The sequence below is a fragment of the Cylas formicarius genome, unplaced genomic scaffold (genome assembly GCF_029955315.1).
Source record: "Cylas formicarius isolate icCylForm1 unplaced genomic scaffold, icCylForm1.1 PGA_scaffold_1__22_contigs__length_36826433, whole genome shotgun sequence".
NCBI lineage: Eukaryota > Metazoa > Arthropoda > Insecta > Coleoptera > Brentidae > Cylas > Cylas formicarius.
Window position 1 is genome coordinate 9,842,342 of NW_026844264.1, and position 23,561 is coordinate 9,865,902.

General features: G+C 35.7%; 5 protein-coding genes across 9 annotated transcripts; 1 reads left to right on the forward strand and 4 right to left on the reverse strand.

The window, feature by feature from the left end:
• Window positions 1-2,662: 2,662 nt before the first annotated feature.
• Window positions 2,663-5,634, reverse strand: LOC132696320 (mitochondrial glutamate carrier 1-like). Its single transcript, XM_060661074.1, has 7 exons — window positions 5,418-5,634; window positions 5,220-5,354; window positions 5,012-5,161; window positions 3,320-3,459; window positions 3,085-3,264; window positions 2,875-3,034; window positions 2,663-2,819 (listed from the first exon to the last, which is right to left on the reverse strand). The coding sequence occupies exons 1-7, from the start codon at window positions 5,441-5,443 to the stop codon at window positions 2,663-2,665; spliced, it is 948 nt and encodes a 315-aa protein (XP_060517057.1). The 5' UTR covers window positions 5,444-5,634.
• Window positions 5,635-6,981: 1,347 nt separating this feature from the next.
• LOC132696965 (mitochondrial glutamate carrier 1-like) lies at window positions 6,982-10,392 on the reverse strand. 2 transcript variants are annotated; one of them, XM_060662166.1, is made up of 8 exons: window positions 10,166-10,392; window positions 8,800-8,853; window positions 8,506-8,640; window positions 8,293-8,442; window positions 8,100-8,233; window positions 7,860-8,045; window positions 7,653-7,809; window positions 6,982-7,596 (listed from the first exon to the last, which is right to left on the reverse strand). In XM_060662166.1, exons 2-8 carry the CDS (start codon window positions 8,823-8,825, stop codon window positions 7,452-7,454), a joined length of 933 nt encoding a protein of 310 aa, XP_060518149.1. In that variant the 5' UTR covers window positions 8,826-8,853; window positions 10,166-10,392; the 3' UTR covers window positions 6,982-7,451. The 2 variants fall into 2 exon arrangements, with proteins under 2 accessions (XP_060518149.1, XP_060518150.1); XM_060662167.1 differs by having other exon boundaries at window positions 8,800-8,874.
• A 482-nt stretch (window positions 10,393-10,874) lies between these two features.
• Window positions 10,875-15,252, reverse strand: LOC132696816 (sodium-coupled monocarboxylate transporter 1-like). Its single transcript, XM_060661865.1, has 15 exons — window positions 15,046-15,252; window positions 14,673-14,968; window positions 14,460-14,619; window positions 14,348-14,413; window positions 14,242-14,293; window positions 14,112-14,179; window positions 13,902-14,056; window positions 13,705-13,845; window positions 13,518-13,626; window positions 13,356-13,465; window positions 13,123-13,306; window positions 12,986-13,072; window positions 12,750-12,937; window positions 11,198-11,420; window positions 10,875-11,009 (listed from the first exon to the last, which is right to left on the reverse strand). Exons 2-15 carry the CDS (start codon window positions 14,897-14,899, stop codon window positions 10,926-10,928), a joined length of 1,854 nt encoding a protein of 617 aa, XP_060517848.1. The 5' UTR covers window positions 14,900-14,968; window positions 15,046-15,252; the 3' UTR covers window positions 10,875-10,925.
• Window positions 11,429-12,741, reverse strand: LOC132696817 (dynein regulatory complex protein 9). Its single transcript, XM_060661866.1, has one exon. The coding sequence runs from the start codon at window positions 12,317-12,319 to the stop codon at window positions 11,468-11,470; it is 852 nt and encodes a 283-aa protein (XP_060517849.1). The 5' UTR covers window positions 12,320-12,741; the 3' UTR covers window positions 11,429-11,467.
• Window positions 15,253-17,060: 1,808 nt separating the features above from the next.
• LOC132696633 (uncharacterized) lies at window positions 17,061-22,878 on the forward strand. 4 transcript variants are annotated; one of them, XM_060661577.1, is made up of 6 exons: window positions 17,061-17,203; window positions 17,338-17,574; window positions 19,457-19,557; window positions 19,609-19,674; window positions 19,836-20,093; window positions 22,487-22,878. In XM_060661577.1, exons 3-6 carry the CDS (start codon window positions 19,552-19,554, stop codon window positions 22,604-22,606), a joined length of 450 nt encoding a protein of 149 aa, XP_060517560.1. In that variant the 5' UTR covers window positions 17,061-17,203; window positions 17,338-17,574; window positions 19,457-19,551; the 3' UTR covers window positions 22,607-22,878. The 4 variants fall into 4 exon arrangements, with proteins under 4 accessions (XP_060517560.1, XP_060517558.1, XP_060517559.1 ...); XM_060661575.1 differs by having other exon boundaries at window positions 19,353-19,557; window positions 22,487-22,877; XM_060661576.1 differs by having other exon boundaries at window positions 19,415-19,557; window positions 22,487-22,877.
• The last annotated feature ends 683 nt before the right edge of the window (window positions 22,879-23,561 follow it).

Consider the following 23,561-nt stretch of genomic DNA (forward strand, 5'->3'; position numbering starts at 1 on the left):
AACTCAAAATATACCTATATATGTTTCCCCTTAAACTCGGAATATTTTCAGTCGAATGTTGCATTATAAGCAATATTAATGCCTTCAACTTTGAAGTTTAATTCTAAAGAGCTTTTTTATGGAAAATTTAGGTCTGAAATGTGTATGATGCTCTAAAGTACGTAACAATCTTTCCTAAAATAATTTCCAATGATTTTTGAACCAGCGCATTATGCCACCAAACTGATTTATGTTATACGGGGTGCAGCTTTTCAGAAACAGGGCCTATCAAATTATGCAGAAATATTTTAGAAAAACTAAATTTTTGGATTGTATTCTTTCCTTTCTAGCACATTTATTTCCAATTTTATACAAAAGAAAAAGAAAATTATACAGAAGTTGTACGTTCAAAGTTAGTTCTTTCGGAATTCACTTGTACGATTAAAGAACTATTCTCAATATTGAAGTTTTAAATGGAACTATGTAATTTTCTGCATTTTTGGAGTATTTATAAAAAAAACTAACTAATTTTATGTACATTGTTCCTTATTTTCGAGAGAGAATTAAAATCGATATTTTCTTAATCTATTAATATATTCCTGTCGGTAAATTAGAACTAATTAAAATAATTGAAACGAAAATTTCACAAAGATATATTACTTAGTAATGTAAACGAATTTTATTATATTTAAGGCCTATGACTACTGTTCACTTCAGGGCATTATACATCTGAATACTCAAGTTTTTTCCTATTTAGCTGGTCCTATATGTTTAATAGTTTATAAGTTACCAATACAATATATTGAAAAAGTGTATATCAAGTTCATGAAGGATTTTTCATTGTTATAATTGCTCAAATTATAACAATATGATAAAAATAATAATAACATACAACATAAACATCTATATGAGAGAGAACAGCATTGGCGCAAGTGGGTAAATAAGTTGAAATTAAAGAGTATATATTTTACATAATTTTCCTGCGTTTTTTTAATATTGTTTTCTTAATTTGTACCGAAGGACGTCATTCCCTTGGCTTAACTTCCTACGGAAACTAAACACTAGTGAAATGTCCATTTTGCCATATTTTGCACTAGCTTCCACATCCCATAAAATTGTTATTCTAATGGCATCTTCTGTTTTCTAAATGCCTCTCCGTTTCAAATGTTGGCTAACAACATGGCAATTCTGATTTGCGGATTGTCCTTCGATTCGGTCTTCCCTTGCTGTTGATTTTGCCTTGCAGGATTTCTTGTAGTAATCCGTAGTATTTTCCGTTCCTCATTATATGATCGAGGTATTGGAGTTTCCGACATTTTATGCTGTCTATCAATTCTGGCATTTTATTCATACCTTGTAGCACATCTTGGATAGTAACGTTCTGTGTGCAAGATATGTTTAGTATTTTTATAAAGAGTCAGAGTTCAAATGCTTCAATGACATTCTGACAAACACCGGTTTTTTGTTAACTTGGATTGATGAAGTTTGCCTTCACGAATATTCTCTCTACTTACCAACTGTAGTTTAGTTTTAAGTTCAATTCCAATCCAAAATGTGAACTAAACATTGTCACTCGGTCCATCAGTTATTGTAAACATACTTGGTAAACGTGCTGGTGTCATATTATATTGTTCAGCTTGTTGCCATTTATGGTAATTCTAATTTCTTCACTACTTCTCGAAATGTGTATTCGGAGTACACATTAAACAGAATCTGTGAGGAAATGCATCCCTGTCTCACTCCTCTCTGTATGGCTATCTTATCTGTGTCGCTGCCATCAACTCTAGAACAACTGTCTGATCCGAAAATAGGTTTATAAGTATGTTAAATTCTTCTTCATTTGTGCCTAATCAAATAAGCAAACACATCACAACTGACATCTCTGTACCTTTGGAATGGCAATTGATTCGGTACAATCTGGTCTTTCTTAACACACTGAATTATTTTAAGGAATAAAACCAGAACAGAAACGTTTTGCCACTTGCTTTTTGGTTAGTGCGATAAATTCTGACTTCAGCCAATCCTCTGGAATTCATGTGGAGTAGATGTTAAAATTTTTTGTTAGGCATTTTTATTTAAATATACCACTTCTATTTGCTCTGGGGATCTTCATTCCTTAAAATAGATTTTCCAGAAAAATTTCCCATGTTTCTTTCTTTTTTTTCGCGTCAAGGATATTTCGATATTGCAGTATTTCTCGGACTTTTTTTTGGTACATATAATTATCACGCATGACCTGATAATGTTAAATTTTACGGTATTTTAATAGTGTTTCCCTTTCTTTCCTTATTTTGTATTGCCGCACATTCTGGTAGATTTCTTTATTCCATAAAGTTTGGTATCTCCGCCGTCATCCAGGCTTGATTTTTTACAGATTCTACAGTTTTTATACTATTTTTTTTTATTTATATATATTATTTTTATTTTACTATTGTGTGTCGTGTCCCCTTTAGACACAATGTTCTCAATATGATTACAGAGGAATTTTGATGCTTTTTTTTTGCTAGGTATCATTTCAAATCCGTTCTCTGCTGCAAGAAGTAACCGCTGTACAGTTTAAAATGTTTTCGCTGTATATTCAAATGAATATAATTGATGGCTATGAAGTACATAACACTATGAAAGTAAAATGTTTTTGTCTTGTTTTAAGAAAATATATTTTCCTATAAATACAATTTTATTTTTATTTAGATTTCACGTCTTTTTGTATCCCTAGGATCCATTCCGCCACTCCCACGTAATAAACGGTCTGAATGATCGCATACAATGGAGCAATGACCATCATACGACACGCACCCCCCTTAAAGAAGGCCGTGTAGCCTTCGAATTTTAATATGTCCCTGAAACAAGTACCATTCCGAAAGCTTCGAATTACGCACACAAAAAAATTCTTACGTGAATGCTTGTGCAATGCTCGTATGAGAACGCTCTCCTTTGGGCTGTTGGGTGATGGTCTGGATTCTAGTTTTCATCACGTCAAAGGGAGTGACAATGAAGGCGCTGATCATTCCCGCGGTCAGGCCAGACAAAAACGAACACCAAAATACAGCGTCGCCTAAAACAACGCATATGAGTTAGAATGTAACTAAAACTCATCAAAACTACCAGATCCGTCCTTCTTCCTCGGCCCGAGCGCGTCGAGATTCGCGAAAAGGGGAAAGTATACCACGCAAAATGGCACATCCCTCAGAATGGTCGCCCAAGTTCCCTTGTACAAGCCGAAGAATCCTCTTTCTTTGATCAGATCGATCGCCAGGCGCGTTGCGGATAATTTAGGCGCTACGGCTGTACGAAATCATCAACGGTAATGCAACGAAATCTAATCAGTTTAGTTTTGAACCTCTAATGGCTTCGTCTTTGGCCGCCACTCTACCCGCATCTTGTAGCTGGATCTTGAGCAGCTCCATAGGAGTGGTGACGACTATCTGGACCACTCCCGTAATACCTCCCGCTAAAATTTGTCTCCACATGGGTAAGCGTCTGAAATAAAAAAATGCTAACCAGGGTTTATACTTTATTAATTATCTTAATTGTGTCGAAATATTATTGTCTATAGACCCTTGAACTGGATTGGCATACAAAGAATTCCTATCAAACTATTATTTATAAATTGATGCACTCTTCTATTGATATTGTGAAAGTGTGGTTATGAAGTATTCTCGTAGAATAAATCAACAAATTTTGCAGTAGTTTAATGAAATTATTAATTTTAATGCTGACAATAATGATGATTATTTTCATCGAGTCATTTGAATGAACTAACTTTTTCATCGGCTTAAAATCTATAATGAAATTCTAACTAACTAAAGATATTTCACAAATATTCATAAATGATTATCAAGTTGAAATCCCGTTTGGTTTCCGTACAGGGAATTCTACGTCGGACACTATCCATTTGTGTTATCGGAAGATGTCGGTGACATGGTGGCGAGGCTAGTGTCCAGTTGTAGTTTTTTCGACCTCAACCAGACTTTCGGTTGCTTAGACCAAATACAGTAAGCAGTAAGAAATAATATGTTGAAATGCCTCAGGGTTCTATCCTGAAACCGTATTTCTTTATTAACTTCATAAATAGTATTTTTGAATGTCTTGGTCCTGATTGTGTCTCTGTAAAGTTTGCGGTCGATTGCAGTTACGTGTTCTCTTTAAAAAGTCATAAACTGGAAGTAAAAATAAATACAAATCTCGATACATCGGTCGAGTGGTCCAGCTAAAATTATTTGTAAATAAACACAAATAAAACAAATTAGATTCGGTCCCATCACCCCCAATTAGGAAACGAACTTTCTCTTAATATGAGAGTTGCTGAAGAAAGACTCCTAAGGGTGAATAGCACAAAGCTTCTTCGAATTACAGTAGACAAAAATTTAATTTGAAAAAATCACTGTGACAATTTATCTTCAGAAAATTAACTCATTCTGTTTTCTTTTAAGAAATTTACAACAAAGCAACTTATTAACATGTATCATGGTAAAATAGCTGAGGTACAGGGTTTGCTTCTGGGTATCATACTTATCAATAGTAGATTTCTTCAAAAGCCAGAAGAGGACCCTCAGGAGCATGCTCGCTCTGTGATAAAACGAGTCATGTCATTTTTAGATCCGGCAATTCTCGAACTTAGTATTCGCATTTTTAGAAACAACTTCGATGTATATTAAACCGTGAAACAAGTTACCCGCAATTGCTTCAACCTTAGGGTTCCCTTGAACGGTCTAGACTGATTGATTAACTAAAATTATTCATCTACCGCATACGGAAATAAAGAACCAATCGACGCTTCTAATAAATGGTTGTTTTTATAATATTAGTGAATTTTTTAATTGCTTTAAAGTATCGTTTGTGTAAATGAAATATTATTTACTTGTCTTTATACATTATTAGCTATGTGTTGTACATAGTATTGTTATTGTAATGTCAGACGGAAATGAAAGGAACTCTAATTCTAATTCTAGTGTAAATTTAAGCAGAAAACATTATAGGGGATGAACGAGACGATTAAGAATAATATTTTTGAAATCGTGTTCTGGCATACCTGTCTTGCGTTCGCAGATGGTACCTGAAGAAATCATTAGAGGAGAGTTTTATAGCTTTTTCAGGGGTGACCAGCAGCATTAACACGGCGGAACCTCGGTACATACCTCGTATACCTTCCGTTTTGTAGATTTTCCTAAACGCGTCGAATCTAGTTCAGACAAAATTATTATAGGGGCATAAAAAGAAGCAGCCTCCGAATACCTTACATGCTGTTGTAAATCTTTTGTCCGTCCGGACCCACTTGCTGCTTCTGCAGCCTCGTCTTTACCAGATCGAGCGGAAATACGCAGGCGATACCAATCCATCCCGCAATGCCTCCGTTCAATATTTTCGGGATTAAACTGTCGACGAAGGAGAGATCATTAATACATCAGAAATACGGAGGCTATTACGCTGGTACTTACTTAAAAGACTCGCTGCGCTCGGTCATGGTGGACCCCTGAAATTAATTTTTCCCAGAAACGCTACACTGTGCAAACGCGTATAAAAAAAATCGTTCAAAACTTTATCAGTTTTACATATTTCACGCGAGCGAATGACGTTGTCACGAAAATGTCTTAAATAAAATATTTCTCGGGAAACGGATGGTAATAATTAAATCAGTAATATTATTTAGTGCGCTATTCTAAACTGTCACGAATGCCGTTCGTACAATTACATTTTATTAATATGCTCTTGAATGCACTGTATTAAAAGTTCGCGTAACTTTCTAGCAACAAATATTTTATATTTATCCGTTTGTATTTCATTTTACTTGTATGAAATTTTTAACCTAAGCGCAAAGTAATATGCTCCAGTGAAATTGGAACTATGTGGCACCATATTTTATCTACATTGGCATAATGCAGTGTGTTAAACTAGCCCGCTCTTCTTCTTGAAGACAGAGAAAGCCTCCAACAATTATAAAACAGTTGTATAACGTTTTGTTATGGATTGAGACTGTTCGGTCATGTTTCTCCTTCTATTCAAATTTTACTTTTCTCAGACTGGAAACTCGGTTTCAGCTGTCTTTATGGGCGCCTGTTTTCAAAATTACTTGTTCACAACAGGCCTCGTATTTACTAGCCAGCCAGAGTCAAAGGTTTTAATGTTCATCATGGGGCCACGAGGTATAGGGATTTTCTGATTCACCGGCCCTGTTTTTGCTTTGCTTTTACATCTTTCTTCCAACATTTATCATCTTTGTCCCTGGCTTCTTATTTTCTTCATGGCATTGTTATAGATATTTCAATTTTGAAAACTACCTAGACCTCGAACTAAACATCGGCACTCCAATTGACCTTTTTTTATGTATTACTTTAGTAATTTTTTGAGGCGCACATTTTAATTTTTTTCTACAAAGCATCTGTTCTATTCCAGATAATAGACAGAATAAAAAAAATTCTTTGAACATGTAGTTAGTTTTTGGAAACTTCCATTTTAATGGTACCTTAAATGCTTGATTAGTCCTGAAAGCGGACAGAATAGACTACAAACTAGCCAAGATGTAAGGATCGCCATCAACAAGGCAGAACTCTCAGCCCTTTATCGAACCTAGTGAGTCCACACTGGTGGTAACACATCACATCACATCACAACCAGGGGTTAAGATATTCGAACTTCATGTTCCCTACAGTCGAGCCTTGTTGTTCACAAACTCTTCAGAACAACTGAAGCGATAAGTGACTTGTTTCTGGATATTGCCACGTATTATTTGGCTTGGCTTGGTATATGTATAAATGGTTCCTGAGAGCGTTCCCTGATCAGGGCTCCAATTCGGAAACTGGGGAATACTGCTTTCGCATGAGAATAAAAGCTTTATCCCAGCCACTTCAAAAAGAGGAAATATAAAAGTGACAAAGTCAAAAGAATGTTTTTCCTAGTTTTAAAAAAATGGCCTAACCAACGTAGCCAGGACAACAAAATTTAGTTCCGCAGAGTCTGAGCTAGAGGACTCCATTGGTTTTGGATGAAAAAAAACCTCGCCACTTTATTGCATCTTTATTTCATCATCCTTCGCCCACATAAAATACAACATTATTATCTTCAACAATTTTAAATTACATTCTTAGTTATTGTAAAATGAATTGACAGTAATCTGTATATAATTCACACCCGACAACAATCGATTACAGAAATTAATAAAATTAAAACGTAATAAAATTAAAGCTTTGACCACGAGTTGCGGCAAACCCAATTTCGCCGGGCCAACTTTGCGGATTTATTGTCATCGTTACCCATGTAGATATGTACGCCCAAGCTAAACAGTTGAAATATAAATACAAGAGAGCCCTAGCTAATAATACTGAGGTTTAAATTGTGAAGCACGAACTTAAACTTTGTATCACGAAAATTTAAGCCATCGTAAATAATCTCAGGGGACGAGGCAACCGAATATAATAAACGGCAACTACATGGAGAACTTTTGATACCGACGATGATTATAGCAAGAAAAACTCTTAACCTCTTTTAATTCCCAACAGCCGTTCCGCCACCCCCAAATAATATACAGTTTGTGCGATCCCAAATAAGGGCGCTATTACTATCATCCTGCAGGCGCCGCCCTTGAAGAACGCGGTGGGGCCTTCGTACCTCATGATGTTGCTACAGAGATAAAATCACGATAATCCCTGTGGAATCGGCGGCTTTGGTTTACTCACATAAAGGCGTTACCGATTCCGGTGTAGGATCTTTCCCCTTCCGCTTTACTTAGGGCTTGCAATCGTGTCTTGACGACATCGAAAGGGTTCACCGAGAGAGCGGCAAGCGATCCTGCCGCGCACCCAGATAAAAACGAACACCAGAATACCGCCTCCCCTGAAATGAGTCGCCTTTTAGAGGAACTAATGAATACAGTGACCACCTACCCGATCCGTCACTCTTTCTAGGGCCCAAATCGTTGAGGGTAGCGAACAATGGGAAATAGATGACGGAAAACGACACGTCTCTCAACATAGTCGCACCCGTTCCCTTATAAAGCCCCAATATTCCCTGCTGTTTAAACAAACCGAGAGCAATTTGCGTGGCCGACGTTCTATGTACGGTCTTACCACCTAAAATCGATCAAACGTATGACAGTTTCAGTCCGGGCAGGCCAGTATCACCACCTATCGCTGCCTGAGCGGCTACCCTGCCAGCGTCCTGCAGTTGTATCTTTAGTAGCTCCATGGGAGTGGTGATCACGATCTGGCAAAGGCCGGCTAAACCGCCTGCCAACATTTGCCTGATCATAGGCAAAGTCCTGAAGCAAAGGAATTAGGCAAAACCTAATGTCGGAACAACAGTGACAGCAAACCGTACTTGTCTTTCGTCTGTAAGTGATATCGGAAAAAATCGTTGGCCGCCAATTTTATCGCCTTTTCGGGAGTTATGAGAAGGATATTTACCGCGGACCCTCTGTACATACCGAAAAAGCCTTCCTGTTTGTGGATTTTTTTGAACGCGTCTAGCCTAGAATGAGCGAGACGTTATCCGACAGTTACGAACTTAGTTCCGGTTATTTCTTTTTCTTACATGCTCGAATACATTTTTTCGCCCTTGGGACCAATCTGTTGGTTTTGGAGTCTGGTTTTGACCAAATCCAAAGGGAATACGCACGTCACGCCGATGATGCCGGCGATTCCGCCATTGATGATTTTCGGCAGCAGCCTAAAATGATATAAAGCAATTATCAATCAAAACTGATGTGAATATGAAGTTGAGTATATCAGCTTGGTGTTCGAAGAACATACTTATTTCCAAATGAAAGTTAAATTAGTGCATTGGAATTCTAACTAACGAAAAACTGTACGAAATTGTTATACTTACGAAAAGGACGCCTGTTTTTCTGCCATGAGTGATCAACTGAGTATACGGATTGTTCTGCAAAGAAAAATTCTGCTACTGCGAGTATGGAAGCAGCAGAAAAAAATCATCGTTTGGGAAAAATATTACGGCAAATTGATAAATAGTGTTAAACGTTATATTTTTATTATCAAACGTCAAAAGTGTTAGAGATAACGTCAGTCTAAATGGGCCAATGAATGTTGCAGGACGTAGTTTGTTAATTTTGTTGAGATCAATCCAGGGTAAGACCGCGTACAACCAATGATATTGTGGTCTCAATAACAACCAATTAATTAATCATCCATTTTCCATTTGGTTAAATCATATTTATTATTATAAATGTTCCAGCACTAATAAATTTGAAATAATTTAACACCTTCTATTCACTTGCCCAATGTATAATGCTCTCAGTCCCGTGGAGATTTCCAATAACAATACCTTTATTACCGCTTTAAAAAAAAAATGGGACTCACGTGGGGCAAAACGTCTTGCTTATCCTATTATAAATCTATTAAAGAACCACACCTTTTTCAGAAATGAGTAAAAATAAAACCATAATTTGTATCTATTTGAAATCACATGCTGAAAGAACATTATTAGTTTACTATTTTGTTTTGTAGGCTTATGTAATGTCTGATGCGGATTTCTTGTTGTTGAAATATAATTTCTGAAAAACTATAAATAATAATAACAATAATAAATAAATGTTATAAATATACATTATATATATTTTTTCAATTTCAATAGGCCACCATAAAGTGATCTATAATAACAACAAAACGAAGTTAATATTGGTCTACACGTTAAACTAGACGAGATTAGATATAAATCAAAAATCAGGGGCATCTTTTTAAAATGCTCATCTAACGATAGAAAAAATCGATCTTGAAGTATTTACGAGCCGCGTTCTCTGGGATTGGAAAATAAATCTTATCTACGTTCCTTTTGGTTCATTTATACCTATACATACAACGATTATGATATACGATATAATTTTTTTTAAGTTAGCTTCAAAAATATTACATTCACGATGAAATTTGTGAAAATTGCAGATAGCAAAAATTACGATTGTTTGAACATTAAAACGAACCAATTACGAAAATTATACAAGAAATACAAGTGGGGAATTACTCAACCGTCATTTAAATTTCTATGGAAATCGTTTTCGGTATTTTTCGAGCCGGACAAATCGTGATAAAAAACGAAATAAATGCGCGTTAACAAATTAAATATTAAACAAAGAACGGAGGTCAATTTTATTTAGGCACTAAAATTTGCAAATTTAATGACACGCAAAAATTTAAAACATCCGCTGACTTGTTTTTTGTTCCAAAATAAATTGGCTTACCCGTGAGAATTAAAATATCGATTAAATTGCCTTGTTATTATAACTTATACAAGCTTATTTAACACTAGTATAAATTAATTTATTTGTTCACTGCCGGCATCGGGTGTAATTGTTTGAACCGGGATTTAAAAAAAAGAATTTACACCAAAGGAGACCCGACACAACTAAACCAGAAAGCGTCTTGCCTTGCTGCCTGGCAAACAAGTTTTCGTTGCCAAATGCCAGCTGACGCAAGATATGCCGCGATCGATAAATGTAGCGATAAAGGTGGTTACCCATAGCGACAAAAGTCAAATGACGTTTTAGCGAATACGAGGTATCAAATGATTATCTGTAATATTTATATGCTACGATATGGTGACAAAATTTCCTAATAGCATATATACATTATCTTCATATATAACGGAAGACAAATAATCATATTTGGAATATAAAAATACTAATTTTAAGTAATTTAGCAATCGCAATAACGCGGGAATCAATATGTGTGTGTGGCTTAACATGTGCAAATCTTATTAAAGAAACCTGTAGCTTGAGACGGCCGTGTCATGTAGGGTACACTAGATGGCGCATACACTTGAAATGTGATACGATTGATTCATACTTAAAGATTTAAAATATTTAACTGTTACATTCTTGAATGAATAACCGCCGGCTTAAATTAAGCAATATTTTTGGTGGAATTTAAAGCCAATTAGATCATTAAAACACTACCGTTATGGAAATTTATTTGTGAGCAATAATACAGAAAACATTTCAATTAGGAAATCTCTGCTACTTTCCGGTCTTCTAATGGAATGTCATTATTAGAAACTCTATCACGGGCTCCGTTTTCCTTATATTCCTAAAAACAAAATCAGAAAAAATATTCAAAATATACGTAAATGACAGAAAAAGGACAGAAATAATAGACAAAATAGAAAACCCAATAAATAACATATACTATAGAAAATATTATGCAACCATTGTGGGTCAAGGTCACACAGGGCGTATAGGGTGAAATAAAACCCATCTTTTATTCGAAATACCCACCTGTGAGGAGCCGTAAGCGTAAATAATCCCATCCGTAGGCTCGTTCGGATATTCCCTGGGCTTGATCCATTTTCTGACGAAAGGCGCCAAAAGTTTTGGATCCACGTCCCGGGGATCCTCAGGTTTGTTCATAAAACTGGCCACCAGACCTATAAATATCGCGAGGAAGGTGCCCACCAACGTGTACCACAAGTAGGACAATCGGTAGATCATGAATTTCTCACTGAAAGAACGAAACGATTTGTGAAAGAAAATCAAAATTTATTTGGTCTATTTCTTCTTTTTTTTATTTTTCTTGCCCTTCTTTTTCTTTCGGTACGGCCCCAACTTCTTCCTGTACATAACAGCCCGCCACCAAGCTTGAATCTTGGTGGCAGCCGATATCTCTTTTAATTCCTGTTCTTCTTTCTGCCTCTTAATATCCTTGTACTCCAGCCAATCGCTGATCTCATCAGATCGTTTGGAGAACTCCTTTTGCATTCTGATCCTGTCGAGAGTTATTCTCTCCAGATCCGTTCTCAAACGAATCATATCCCCTTCCAATTGTTCCGTTTCCTCATCGTACCGTTTCATCCAGTACTGAATGTCATCCAGGTAGTCGACTCTGCTTTCGTTTAAAAAATTTACCAACGCTGTATGACATTTATTCTCCAAACTAATATTCGTCGCCATTTTCTCCATTTCCGATTGGTGGTGCCTTTCTTTTTCCGTCCATTTTAACCTATTCTGCTCGACTCTGGCCTTTTCCCATTTGTTAAAATATTCCACTTCGTGCTGACCGTACAAGTTGACATCTTCCACTTCAAATCTCAGCGTTTGTATCTTCGCGTCTGTTTCGTCGATGGCACGATTACTATTCAGCCTCTCCTCTTGGTACTGTCTTTCTAATTCCTGCATGATGTTTCCAGAATTCTGCTCATCTCGTAGCAGCTGCTCCTCTTCCTCATTCATAAGTTTAATTGTTTTCACGGAGTTTTGCAACGTTTTGTAGACATCGCATTGTGCAATCTCGATGCACGTTTCGGTCAGTATCATCTGCAAAGTCACGATATCTCGAGACAATTTATCGAAATCGTCACGCGTTGATCCGATGCGACAATCAGCATGACGTTCCTGACCCATGTAGCGGTCCTCAACGCTCCTATAAGTTACTGGTTGAACTTTGAGGCATTCCTCATTCCTTGAGTTTATAGTGCTCAGAATGCTTAGCTCGTTAATGCATTCGTCTACTACACAAAAAATCACATTCTTCACAAAGTGGGTTAAAGGTTGCGAATCTCGCAAAAAATTCGAATCCACCTTGGAGTTCGCCTGAAGTGTCTGATTTTATTTTCAACTTTTAATACTTTCTGACAAAGCAAATGACTTTAGGTTTTCTGGATCTGTCGAGTCATGTGTAACGATTAATCTGGTGGCAGTGTTCAGCAGTCAAAGTCAAACAACATGGGAGATGGTGCGTTGGGAACAATGTTTTTGTTTAGTTCTAATGTTATTTTGATATTAACTCGTATTTATATTAAAATAATATCATAATCGATAAAAGAATTCTTACTCTGTATGGACGATGTCGCTGAAATTCGTACTCAACCGCGAATGTTTCGGGGTAAAGCTGTAATGGCAGCCATCCGTGCTCACTGGCTTCTCCGGAAAAGTTAAATCACCAGAAGCCACCAAACTAGTAGTCCTAATACACCACCAACTCATGATAACCAGCGACGATACACCACCTATCAAGCAACCCTGAAAACAATAGCTTTAGCTCACTTATGACCTTCGCTGAGAACATACCTGCGCATTTATCCAAGGTATCATCATCCCCATGGTAAATATCCCCAAGGCCGGCCCGTTGGAGATTGCGCTTATACTTATTTGCAACTAAAAGGCAACATTAAAGATCACGTCGAATAATGGCCTCCAGTGTCTACCTGCAAAACTTGGCCCATTTTTTCCGCTATGAACACCAAAGCGACGCAAATGCACCCGAATATAATCACCGTTAACTTCATCAATAGATTCGTCTGTTCTCTCGTTAGGTCCCTCCTAAAAAACGGTTTGTAGAAATCTTCCAAAACCACTGCTGCCATGGAATTCAGTCCAGTAGATAACGAGCTGAAACGAAATTGCTACACGTGGGAGGGGTATCGAAATAAGCAGTCACCTCAAAGCGGCACTAAAATTGCCGGCTAGGCAGATACCAGGAAGTCCAGGGAAATCTCCCAAAACGACCATAACCAACAAGGGTAATAGCTGGTCTTTTTCTCTGGCAAGCTAGAATATAACGTACGAATATTTTTCAAGTTTAAGGTAGTATTTAACATACCATGGTCGTCAATGGGTCGCACTTATGAAATGTAGCATATATCAAGAGCCCCAGATACGAGCAAGTGCTCACTATAACCACCACGCCTACGAAGAACAACCACAATGCACTGCAAAAACAATGGGAATTAAAAGAACATTTCTTTCAGAAAATGCTAATTGCTAAGAAATGTATTAATTACTATTACACTCTAGCTGCCCGTAGGGAAGGGAGAGCTAAATATCTCTGGACCATGTTTTGGTTCACCGCCCCTGAATGCATTACGTGGAAGAACCCTCCAATCACAAGTGACCACAAGGTGTGCCTTGCCATGGGATCGATGTCCAGACTGAAAACGATGCTATTTAATTTGCGGCAAAAGACTTTTAGGATAACGTCGGTTACTTTGGACCTTCGATTCTGCCCGAGTCCAGATTTCTATGCACCAAACTTTCAAGACCCCCGACGTCTATGGTACCTTTGGCGGCCACCAAGAATGTGGCTCCGAACATGATTACGATTTGGATAACGTCCGTCCACACGACAGCTTTTATGCCTCCCTTAAAGAAAATAGAACAACGTCAATTGCGCTGATGAATGTGATGGTGAACTTACCATGGAGGTGTAGAATATGCAGATGACACACACAACCGGTGTTATCAAGTGCACGTTGATACCAGTAACTAAAATAAGACAAGATGGAGTATTAGTATTGTTCTTTAACTTGGGCTTTCAGGTTTGCTACCTTGGTTAAAGGCTAACGCTGGAACGTATATGACTAATGGTAGCCAAGTTATCTAAAATTAAAACAGATATGATCGGAACAACTACAACAGTGTACAACCACTTACTGTGCTTATTGCAAATAGCAGTGACCCAAACAGATGCACTTTCTTGTCGAACCTCATCTCGAGATACTGAAAATGCGTGTAAATAGGAAGTTGTAACGGATAATGTTTTTACCTCGTAGGTTGACGTGAGGTTGAGGCCGTGAAAAACTGGTAGATACACGTAAGACATGACGAGACTCATCAGCAAAAATCCTCCTAGTATGTAGGCGTACTGAATACCGTACACATACACTTCGGTGGGTATTCCAAGCAGCGAAATTCCACTAATATAACTAAAATGCATGATGTTACTGCAGTTGTTTTGTTGGGGTGATTCGGAAGGTACCTCGCTACCAATGACATGGCTACAGGAAGGGTCTTCATATTTCTCCCGCCGACAAGATAGTCCTGAGCACCGCTGGATTTTTTCCAAAACCCGAAATACGCACCTATCACCAAGCACATAGCTAACATCAGAAGAAATACCATGTAGTCCGCCCATGCGAACTTCTTCATCGCTTGCTCTACATCTTCCACTTCTAGTCCCAACGTCTCCTTCATGTAATCGTCCATATTAAAATGGGATTTCCGATTTTCTGTATAACTAAAGAAGAATAAAATGCTGTTTGTCGTCTAAAAGCTCTGTAAAAAATTGTGACAGGCCCTTTCAGCACTATTCTGAAACAACACTCTGTAGATGATCAGTTACAACAACGTACCTCTCAAATTTAATTTGTATAGGTGATCTTGAATAAATACTCAGAAAATCGGTCGGCGCGGAAAAATTTAAACAATCTCTTCAACTTTTTCTTAAAGTTAATCTTCATGGTATATTTGAACTGACACGGTCTCCGATTTTTGCAGACATCGCGCGTAAGATTGCAACTTAAACACCTTAATTCGGTATGACCTTTGTGCAACACAGAGCCAGATCCGATCGACATGCAGAGATGATCCACATAGACGTATCAAACGGAACACGTTATAACATAGATTTTCATTAATGATTTCATCATCATTTCATTGCCTTCCATTTTAAGAAACAGGGTACGTTATTAAATAAATCATAACGCTAACATTAATAGTCTTTATTACAATTACATGGACTTGTGTGGCCACCCACACTTAATCCATATCTAAGTACAATTACAATTACAAATTCATTTACACATAATTTATACATCAGTTGTTTAAATAGAAATTAAAAGTTTTGCACTAATCATGTAAGTTTGATTTCTGATAGTGATCTAAGTGGTAAAATAAAATTACTGCATTATATATAAAAAAATATCCAAACTTTTCAGTTTTAGGTTACGGCATAGTGAATATGACTTAGTGTTCCAGATTCGAGTCATGAATTTCCTATATACTAATTTATAATTAAAATATTTAGGAATGTTGGAATTTACTAAACGCTTCGAATAGCACAGGAAGTTGTGCTCGAAAACATTTTTTATTTTAACCAAATTTGCGTAAGTTGCGGATAAGGCGACAGCGAATTTTCTGTAGTCGATAAAAGGTCACAGTGTCTAAACATGGGTAATACACAAGGCAATTACACACAAGACTATTACATAATCGTATTTTCATGGCGTACGATAATACATCTTTATTTGAATACAACTCATTTCAAATGACTGCTTGGAGAGGTACTTGAAATGACCTAAAAATTTCATATTCTCATCAATATATAGACCCAGATTATTAAAAAACTGTACATTTTGAATAAGTTTATTGTCCATATATAATTTCATTTTTTATCCGATGTTGACTTTCATTCTCTTTGTAGTAAAAATAGTGACACTATACTTTGATGCGATTAAGCGTAAATTATGCCCCTCCGTTAAGCTAGCTATATTTTCTAAATCCCTATTCATATCGTGATGCAATTGTGTATCACCAGCAAAAAATTGAGCTTGGTATTGTGCAACTACACCACAAAGAGCCATCGTATTCATTAAAAATAATAATAAGTGTTCCAGTTGCACCCCTGATAAAAAATCTAGAGACGACAAGAGCTGACTTCTTAACAGTGCCTTTTTTAGCCGGTTTCAGAAAAACAGAATTGTTACTCATTCCAAAGAGTTCTTCAAACAAGTTCAATAACCATGTAACAGCTCATTCACATTTATATATTCATTTTTCCGCTTGTACACCACTATTCCAGAATTTTGAATAAAATCAGCAACAAGCATATCGACCTCAAGTTCAAACACAGAGTTTAGAGTTCCTGGGAATGGGTACGGCGAATGTTATAGAAAACGGATTATCCTCCTATAGTACGACAGCTGCTGTAGCACGCCTCCAAACTAGTGCATCAACGCCATCAACTATAGAGGAATGAAACAGTATGCCATCTTTGTAATGAGCTGTTCAGTTCCTTCCATGGTCAAGTGCAACCTTCTTTGTTTATCCGTATTAGTGATACTTAATTATCAAGTGTCACTCGCATCATCCACTAGCATTATTACTAAGCACCAAAGAAACTAACAGCCATTTAATGCATTAAAAAAAAATTAATTGATTGCTTTGCTCAGGTCCAATGAGACCTTATTGGAATAACAGAAAAGGGAACAAGAAACGATATCTGACGGTCGTGTAACAGAAACGGCACGCCACTGCCTCATTCGTACCTTCAAAGGGGATATTAGGCAATTGAAGTTAAATTGGAGACCTACTTAATATTTTGATATACGTGTTTGAATTATATTCTCGACGTTATTGACTCAATCCAAATATAGAACAGTCTTCTGCGAGTTATTGGATAATTGGTTTGGACGCTTTGTTGCTGTAATTTGAAAGCTTCATTTTATGGAAGCCCATTTCTGTGAATATAATGGACACTAAAGGGTTTACATTAGTCTGTCACAACTCAAGGTTAGACTCCTATTTAACAATGGTGCTCATTTTTTCAATATAATAATATCAACACGATACCTCAAAAATAAAAGTTCCAGTTAACATTAATTTGACAATAAATTGTCTGTTATTTCGGTTAAATTAATTTTCAGATTCGTTACAAGACATGCTGTTTGGGAAATTCGCAAAAATATATCATGGACTTCAAACGTTTATGCGGTTTGCAAATAAATGCAGTAGACTAACAATTATACGATCATTTATGATCCCCTCGGGTTATAGGCGGCTGCGGGCTGATTGCCATTGTTTTGATTACCAAGAACCGAGTAACAACAAATTTTAAGAAAACTTAAAAATAAAGTGTCTTCGTGACTTGTGACTTTGACTAGGTGCGTTTAAGGATTTCTTAATTGACGGGTTTGTTGTGCTATAGAAATTATGCGAGAAAAAAAATTTGGTGCGATTTTTCTATACGCGGCCATTTGCAATAGATTTAAAATTTAGAAAACTGTTAAATATTGTTTAAAATTAGAATCAATTCGAATCAAAATGTAACATTTAATTTAATGTCCAATTTTTTATTTAGACTTTTTTTTTTGTTCAATTTTGCTTATTATAATCTTGCCTCAAAATGTTTATCTTTTGTAGAAAATTCTTGCATCGACTTTGAAAACAGAAAAACAATATTATAATGAAAATTTATTAGATTAGGTCAGACACATTTGAAATAAATATAATAAAAAATAAAACTAAAATAAAAAATTGATAGATGCGAAGCCCCCAGACCAATACTGAATCTTTTAAGAAAAGGATTAAACACATATAAAAAATACTTAAAGTACTCGTATAAAATACTTTGCCCGCATGCACTTTTTAAATAATTGTGTCGATATTCATCACAATCACACTACACGTATTCATGGATATCCGCATTTTGCGTGACTACTAACAACAGCGGAAGTTGAATATAATAATTTTAATTATGTTTTTTCAACTCTATAATGTGCGTTCCAAATTCGATGCTCGTCACTAGGATTCAAATGGTAAAAATTATATCAATTGAATTGGCAAGGGTGGTCACTGATAATTTTTTTCTTTTCGAAAGATTATTTATTTGATTATTTATATATTATTTATTTTTGATCAGGTTTAAATTTTTTAAAAACATCTGTATTATAAATATTAGTCTTATTAAATACATTAAATATTTAATCATTATTTCTTGATTCATTAATAAATACTAAAAGTAAATATCTAAAAGAATATTTCCGAATTTTTGAAAATTATCTAGAGTCGTCCAGTTGTTCAAAATGGGCGAACCGAATTGTGCAAGTAATTTTCGACCAATAATAAACAAATATGAAAGATTGCCTACTTTGAGAATAATACTTTGTTTTTCTCAGCGCAATTTTGAGTTATACCCTTCTACAGAATTACAGAAGGTTCATGCAGAGTTACCTTTCTCTAAGGTAGCAAGCGTGTGTCATCAAAAAGGCAGTCAACGGAACCTGGAGTGCCCCAAGGCTTCGTGATCAGGCCTCTCTTATTTTTAGCCTATATAAATCATCTCCATGACACTGATCTTGGTTTTTCGTTGTTTGACGGTGACACTTCCTTTTACTCAGTCTGAGAAAAAGTAGTTGTTTCACAAGGTCAGTCTTAATCAATCAATTTAACAATCCCTCAATTGTAAACTGTCTTGGCGTTTTGTTTGAGCCTGAACTGATATTCGAACCACATATTGTTTATCTCTGTGTACACTTTCATGTGGTCTGGCTGCTGAAGTATATTCAAATGTTCTCAAAGCAGAATATTCATTTTTTCAGAGTTTAGCAAGTTTTATCCCAAGGCAAGCTATAATACATGACTGATGAAAAAGAAAAGTTCAGAGATTTTCAAATATTCAGGGTAACTTCAATCATGTTTCTCAAAATATGGCTGGTTACAGTTTTATTTTTGTACGAAGTTTTTTCATAAGTATCGAAAAATCTGCAGTTGATGGTACTTTGACGTTTTAAGCCACCCTGTATTCCTTATCGCTTCGGAGATCTCGATCTGTGAAACGACATGTGCCGCGTTGCAATGAAAATCAAACCTTTTAACGCTTTTAGCAGTTTTCTAGCCAAGCACCTTTCTAAGATTTATAATAAATATAATAATTATTTAGATAACATGCGGCACGTGCTTCGCTTGCGAAAAATTTCAGTATTTTACGCGTTATTTGTGCAGCCGCCTATCGATCCCACCAATTAAGACGTCTTATCTCTCTAGAGATAAGCGGCTACGGATTGGGCTCGATACACCGAGCAAAAGGTTGACGGATATATTCGAATAATTGTTGTCCACAAAACGAATGCATAATAACCATGAGCGTGAGTATGGCTTTGGTAATCATTTGTGTATACGAACATTTCAATTTCCAGCAAGCACAGCAAGATGGACTGAGTCATCTAAAATCCTACTCGGGAGCGCTTCGAGTCGTGGAGGGGGTAATTCCTAAACAATTTGCATGTTCGTAAGTTAGGTTAGGTTAAGATCTGTTGATATTTCGACCTAGCAGAGACAAACGTGCCATAATTATACTTTTCGAGACCAGTTCGGCGCGTTGACTTCCGAACCTCTTGCGTAACTTTGGTTTCTGCGTTTGCAGGTTCTTAACGTCACGATAATAATTTTCGTGAGCTTAATAGGATACAACCTCAAATCTAATCTGCTAAACTGGACGGCTGTCTACGCTTTAACCTGCGTGGTGTTTCTGTTAGCAGTACATGTCAGCGGGTTTACGAAGACATCTGAATGGCCTTGGTTTTGGATCGAATGTGTTAACTCAATAATACTGACCGTTTTATTTGCAACGACATCTACAATTGTTATCTCGGACTTGTCCAAAGGATTTATCGTCACCGGGGTAAAATTTTATAATCATTATTTCTTCTGCTTCAATTTGATGTATTATAGCTGTGTAACCGGTAAAAAATTTCAAAAGACAAAAAATGTTTGGATTTTTACTCTTCAAATATTTTATTGTTATACTGGGACAACTAACAATCTTTTTATTTTAAATATACCGAGTGTCCCAGTAAGGGCAACGAGATGTGGTATTAGAGAATCGGGCGGAACTAGAGGCTTGAAAAAAAATCGGCCAAGAAAAAATGCTGAAATGGTCGTCTGGCGGTGTAATTGTTATCTTGAATTTTAAAACTCAGTTTCTACGAATATTTTTAATGTTAACCACAATTATGTTAAAACAAAGTCAAATCGAAATCTTTATTGTTTAATGCTGTTTACTCTATATCTGCAAAGAAAGTGGTGGTACGTGTTCGGATATTTTCTTAAATAAAAAATAAAAGAATCAATGCAACGACATGATTTTTATACGTCATTAGAAAGGCAAGTAAGGGTCCGTTAATCCAGTGAAATCCGCATCCAATATCTTATTCTAACCTATAACATGAATAAAAGAACTTAACCCTAAAAAATGGATTTTAGAAAAAATTTCTACTTTACGAATTTATCAACCAAAGCGCTAACTTATTATGTGTGATGCCAAATTATGTTTGAAATCAAAATAAGATATTATAAAGATGAATTTATTACCTTACTTATTTACTTAATTTAATTATTAATAGTGCCAAAAACAAAACATCGGTTATGTTGTTATTTTATGTGTTATTTGATTGAATTACTTCTAATTTGTTAAATATTTATTGCATTAAAAATATCTTATTGAAACTCATCGTAATCCACTGCCTAGAAGAAATCGACGTGTTAGAAACGGAAACAAATTCTGATTATTTCAATTCACCTTTTTTCATTTAAATAATTCTATAATTTATAAAATTCGGTTAGTCTACAACAACTTATTAGTTTTGGTTCTGCTAAACAATAAATTGGTGTTATATTTTGTAAATTCTAGCTAATTAGACATTAATAACAACCCATGAAAAAGATTTTTGTCCCAAAATCCATTTTTTAACGTGTTAGGCACATTTTAGGTTAGGATATCTAATGACGTAAAAAAGTTATGTCGTTGTATTTATCCTTTTTTTAAAGAAAATGTTATTTTTTCAATTATGTCAGAAAACGTCACCGTAAACAATCGCAATCGCGTCAGATATAGCAAGAATGATAGTCTAGGAAAAGACCTTTTTCATAACTCCAAGTTTATTAAAAGGCTTTGTGCAGATATGGACTGCACTTTCTTTACAAAGATAAAACAATCCAGGCTTAACATTAGTTTTTGTAGAAATCTAGTTTTTAAAAATTGAACTGGCTGGCTTTTACTTGATAAAAATCCATTTAACAAAATAAATAAGAACTAAAAGTTCAGATTTTCACGAAGTTATATGTTTTCACATGACAATTATTTCGACAACACCATGCCTTCATCAACATTTAATAAGGACACTGTATTGTCGAAACGTGAAAATCTGAACCTTTAGTTCTTATTTATTCACGATAACAATTACGTGCACTGGTGACTTTTTCGGAAACTCGAAAATAATTTCCAGTACTTCTTCTTGGCCGAAATACTTAAGAATGTTTTTTTTTCCAAATTTCAAAATTCAGTCTTAAACATTTTCTAATTCCCTCGGAGCTGTGTAGACATATTAAAGCCCGTTACTCTTTTTGATATATTTTTAATTTTACTTCAACTGGGACGTATATCATTCACTGAAAGTCATTGTTATATATTGTTTTTACTATTATCAGGTAACGGGCTTAACATTTCTAGTTTGTTTTCTTATTCGTGTAGCACTGCCGGTTTTTGTCTATTTCAAGTTTTTTCGTTTAAAAAAAAAAAATTCAAAATTTATAAAAAAACTAACCTGACTTTACAAAAAACTGTCAAACGACAGTCACTAGTAGGTGCCTTTTCTGCATCGGTTTTTGAAATAGGGCAGTCGACCTTCTTTAAATGGCATAAAATTATAAGAGCTCTTGTGTTCAAGGTTCTTTGAAATTTTTTACACATTCTGAGATAAGTTATCATCTCATAATGAACAGGCTACCCTCTAAGTGAATGGTTATTTAATTTACGTTAGGAACTGTGTAATTTGCGTTTAGTGGCCTTTACTTTGTATACGACGCCTTATCTTTTATTAGTAATTTAGGCTCAATTACGATGAATTGTACCAAATTGAGATGGAAGTATGTGGGATATGCTTCCTTAAATAGTAGTAGTCCATTACTTTCTGCACGCAATACGATCTGATTGTAGATTAAATAATGTGAATTCAACAATAATTAGTTAAAAACTTCACTTACTTACGAAATAAACAACTACATTTTTCATTTTAGGTGGTCGGTTATGCGATAACCATAGTGTACGCCCTGGATACATTGGATAAATACAATTTGGCAAAAACACCGAGGTCGCGATACGTCTGGACCACCCCCAACATGCCAGAATTATCCTAAGTTTGCAATGACACCTAGCAGAATATTTATGAGCACCGTGTGCTTGAAATAATTTACAAAGAATTGTAATGGAACGTCTCAAGTATTACAGACTATGATCAAGTTGACTTTTTACAGTTATTTATATTAGGTGTCTATGTAGAATGTACGTGTACCAAATAAAAATAAAGGCTGGTGCTTTTAAACCGCGGTAGACCAAGTAGACCCGGCTTGCCAACTGTTAGTAGGTGTTTTAAAGATCTTGTCATTTTCCTTCACTACATGCACTACAGAATGCACTTTTTCATATACCAATTAAACCAGCATACAAATGGCTTTTTGGATACCTTTTTGAATAACCACCGTTCATGAGTTTGCAATTGAAAATGAAGAGAATGAAAGAAAAAACAAAAAAGTGGTACTAGTTCTACTACTAGTTATTTTTTATTAAAAAAGGATTGGTTGTTGATTGATTGCTATACTGCAGACAAAAGAATGTACAACACCACTCCTTTAATCACTTGTAATCTGCCATTTAAATACACTGGTATTACAAGAACGGCCTATTTTTGCAAGGCCTGATATTGAGAATAATTTCATTTTTTTTTCTTCCTATTTTAAAATTATGCAGCTTAGTTACCCACGATCGCGAACTGCCTCCGACGGTCCATTTAGTCACGCTTTTAAGAGCGATCGGATATTTTTAGATTTTAGGCGCGAATCGTATTTTGACATTTGTCAATTCCGACGGTCATGTCAGATGCATTTAGCAACCGGATTCGTGTAGTTTTGCAAAAATGTATGTTTCGCAGAAAAAATATAGTATGCTACACGTTGATATCATTCTACAGTCACTCGTTGATTAAGCCAAATCAAACTTCGTGACTAAAATGGCGTATATCCACTTCATGGCTGGTATGCTTTTAGGTATATGAATTTAATATTTATTTATTTAATTAATTATTTATTGACAATT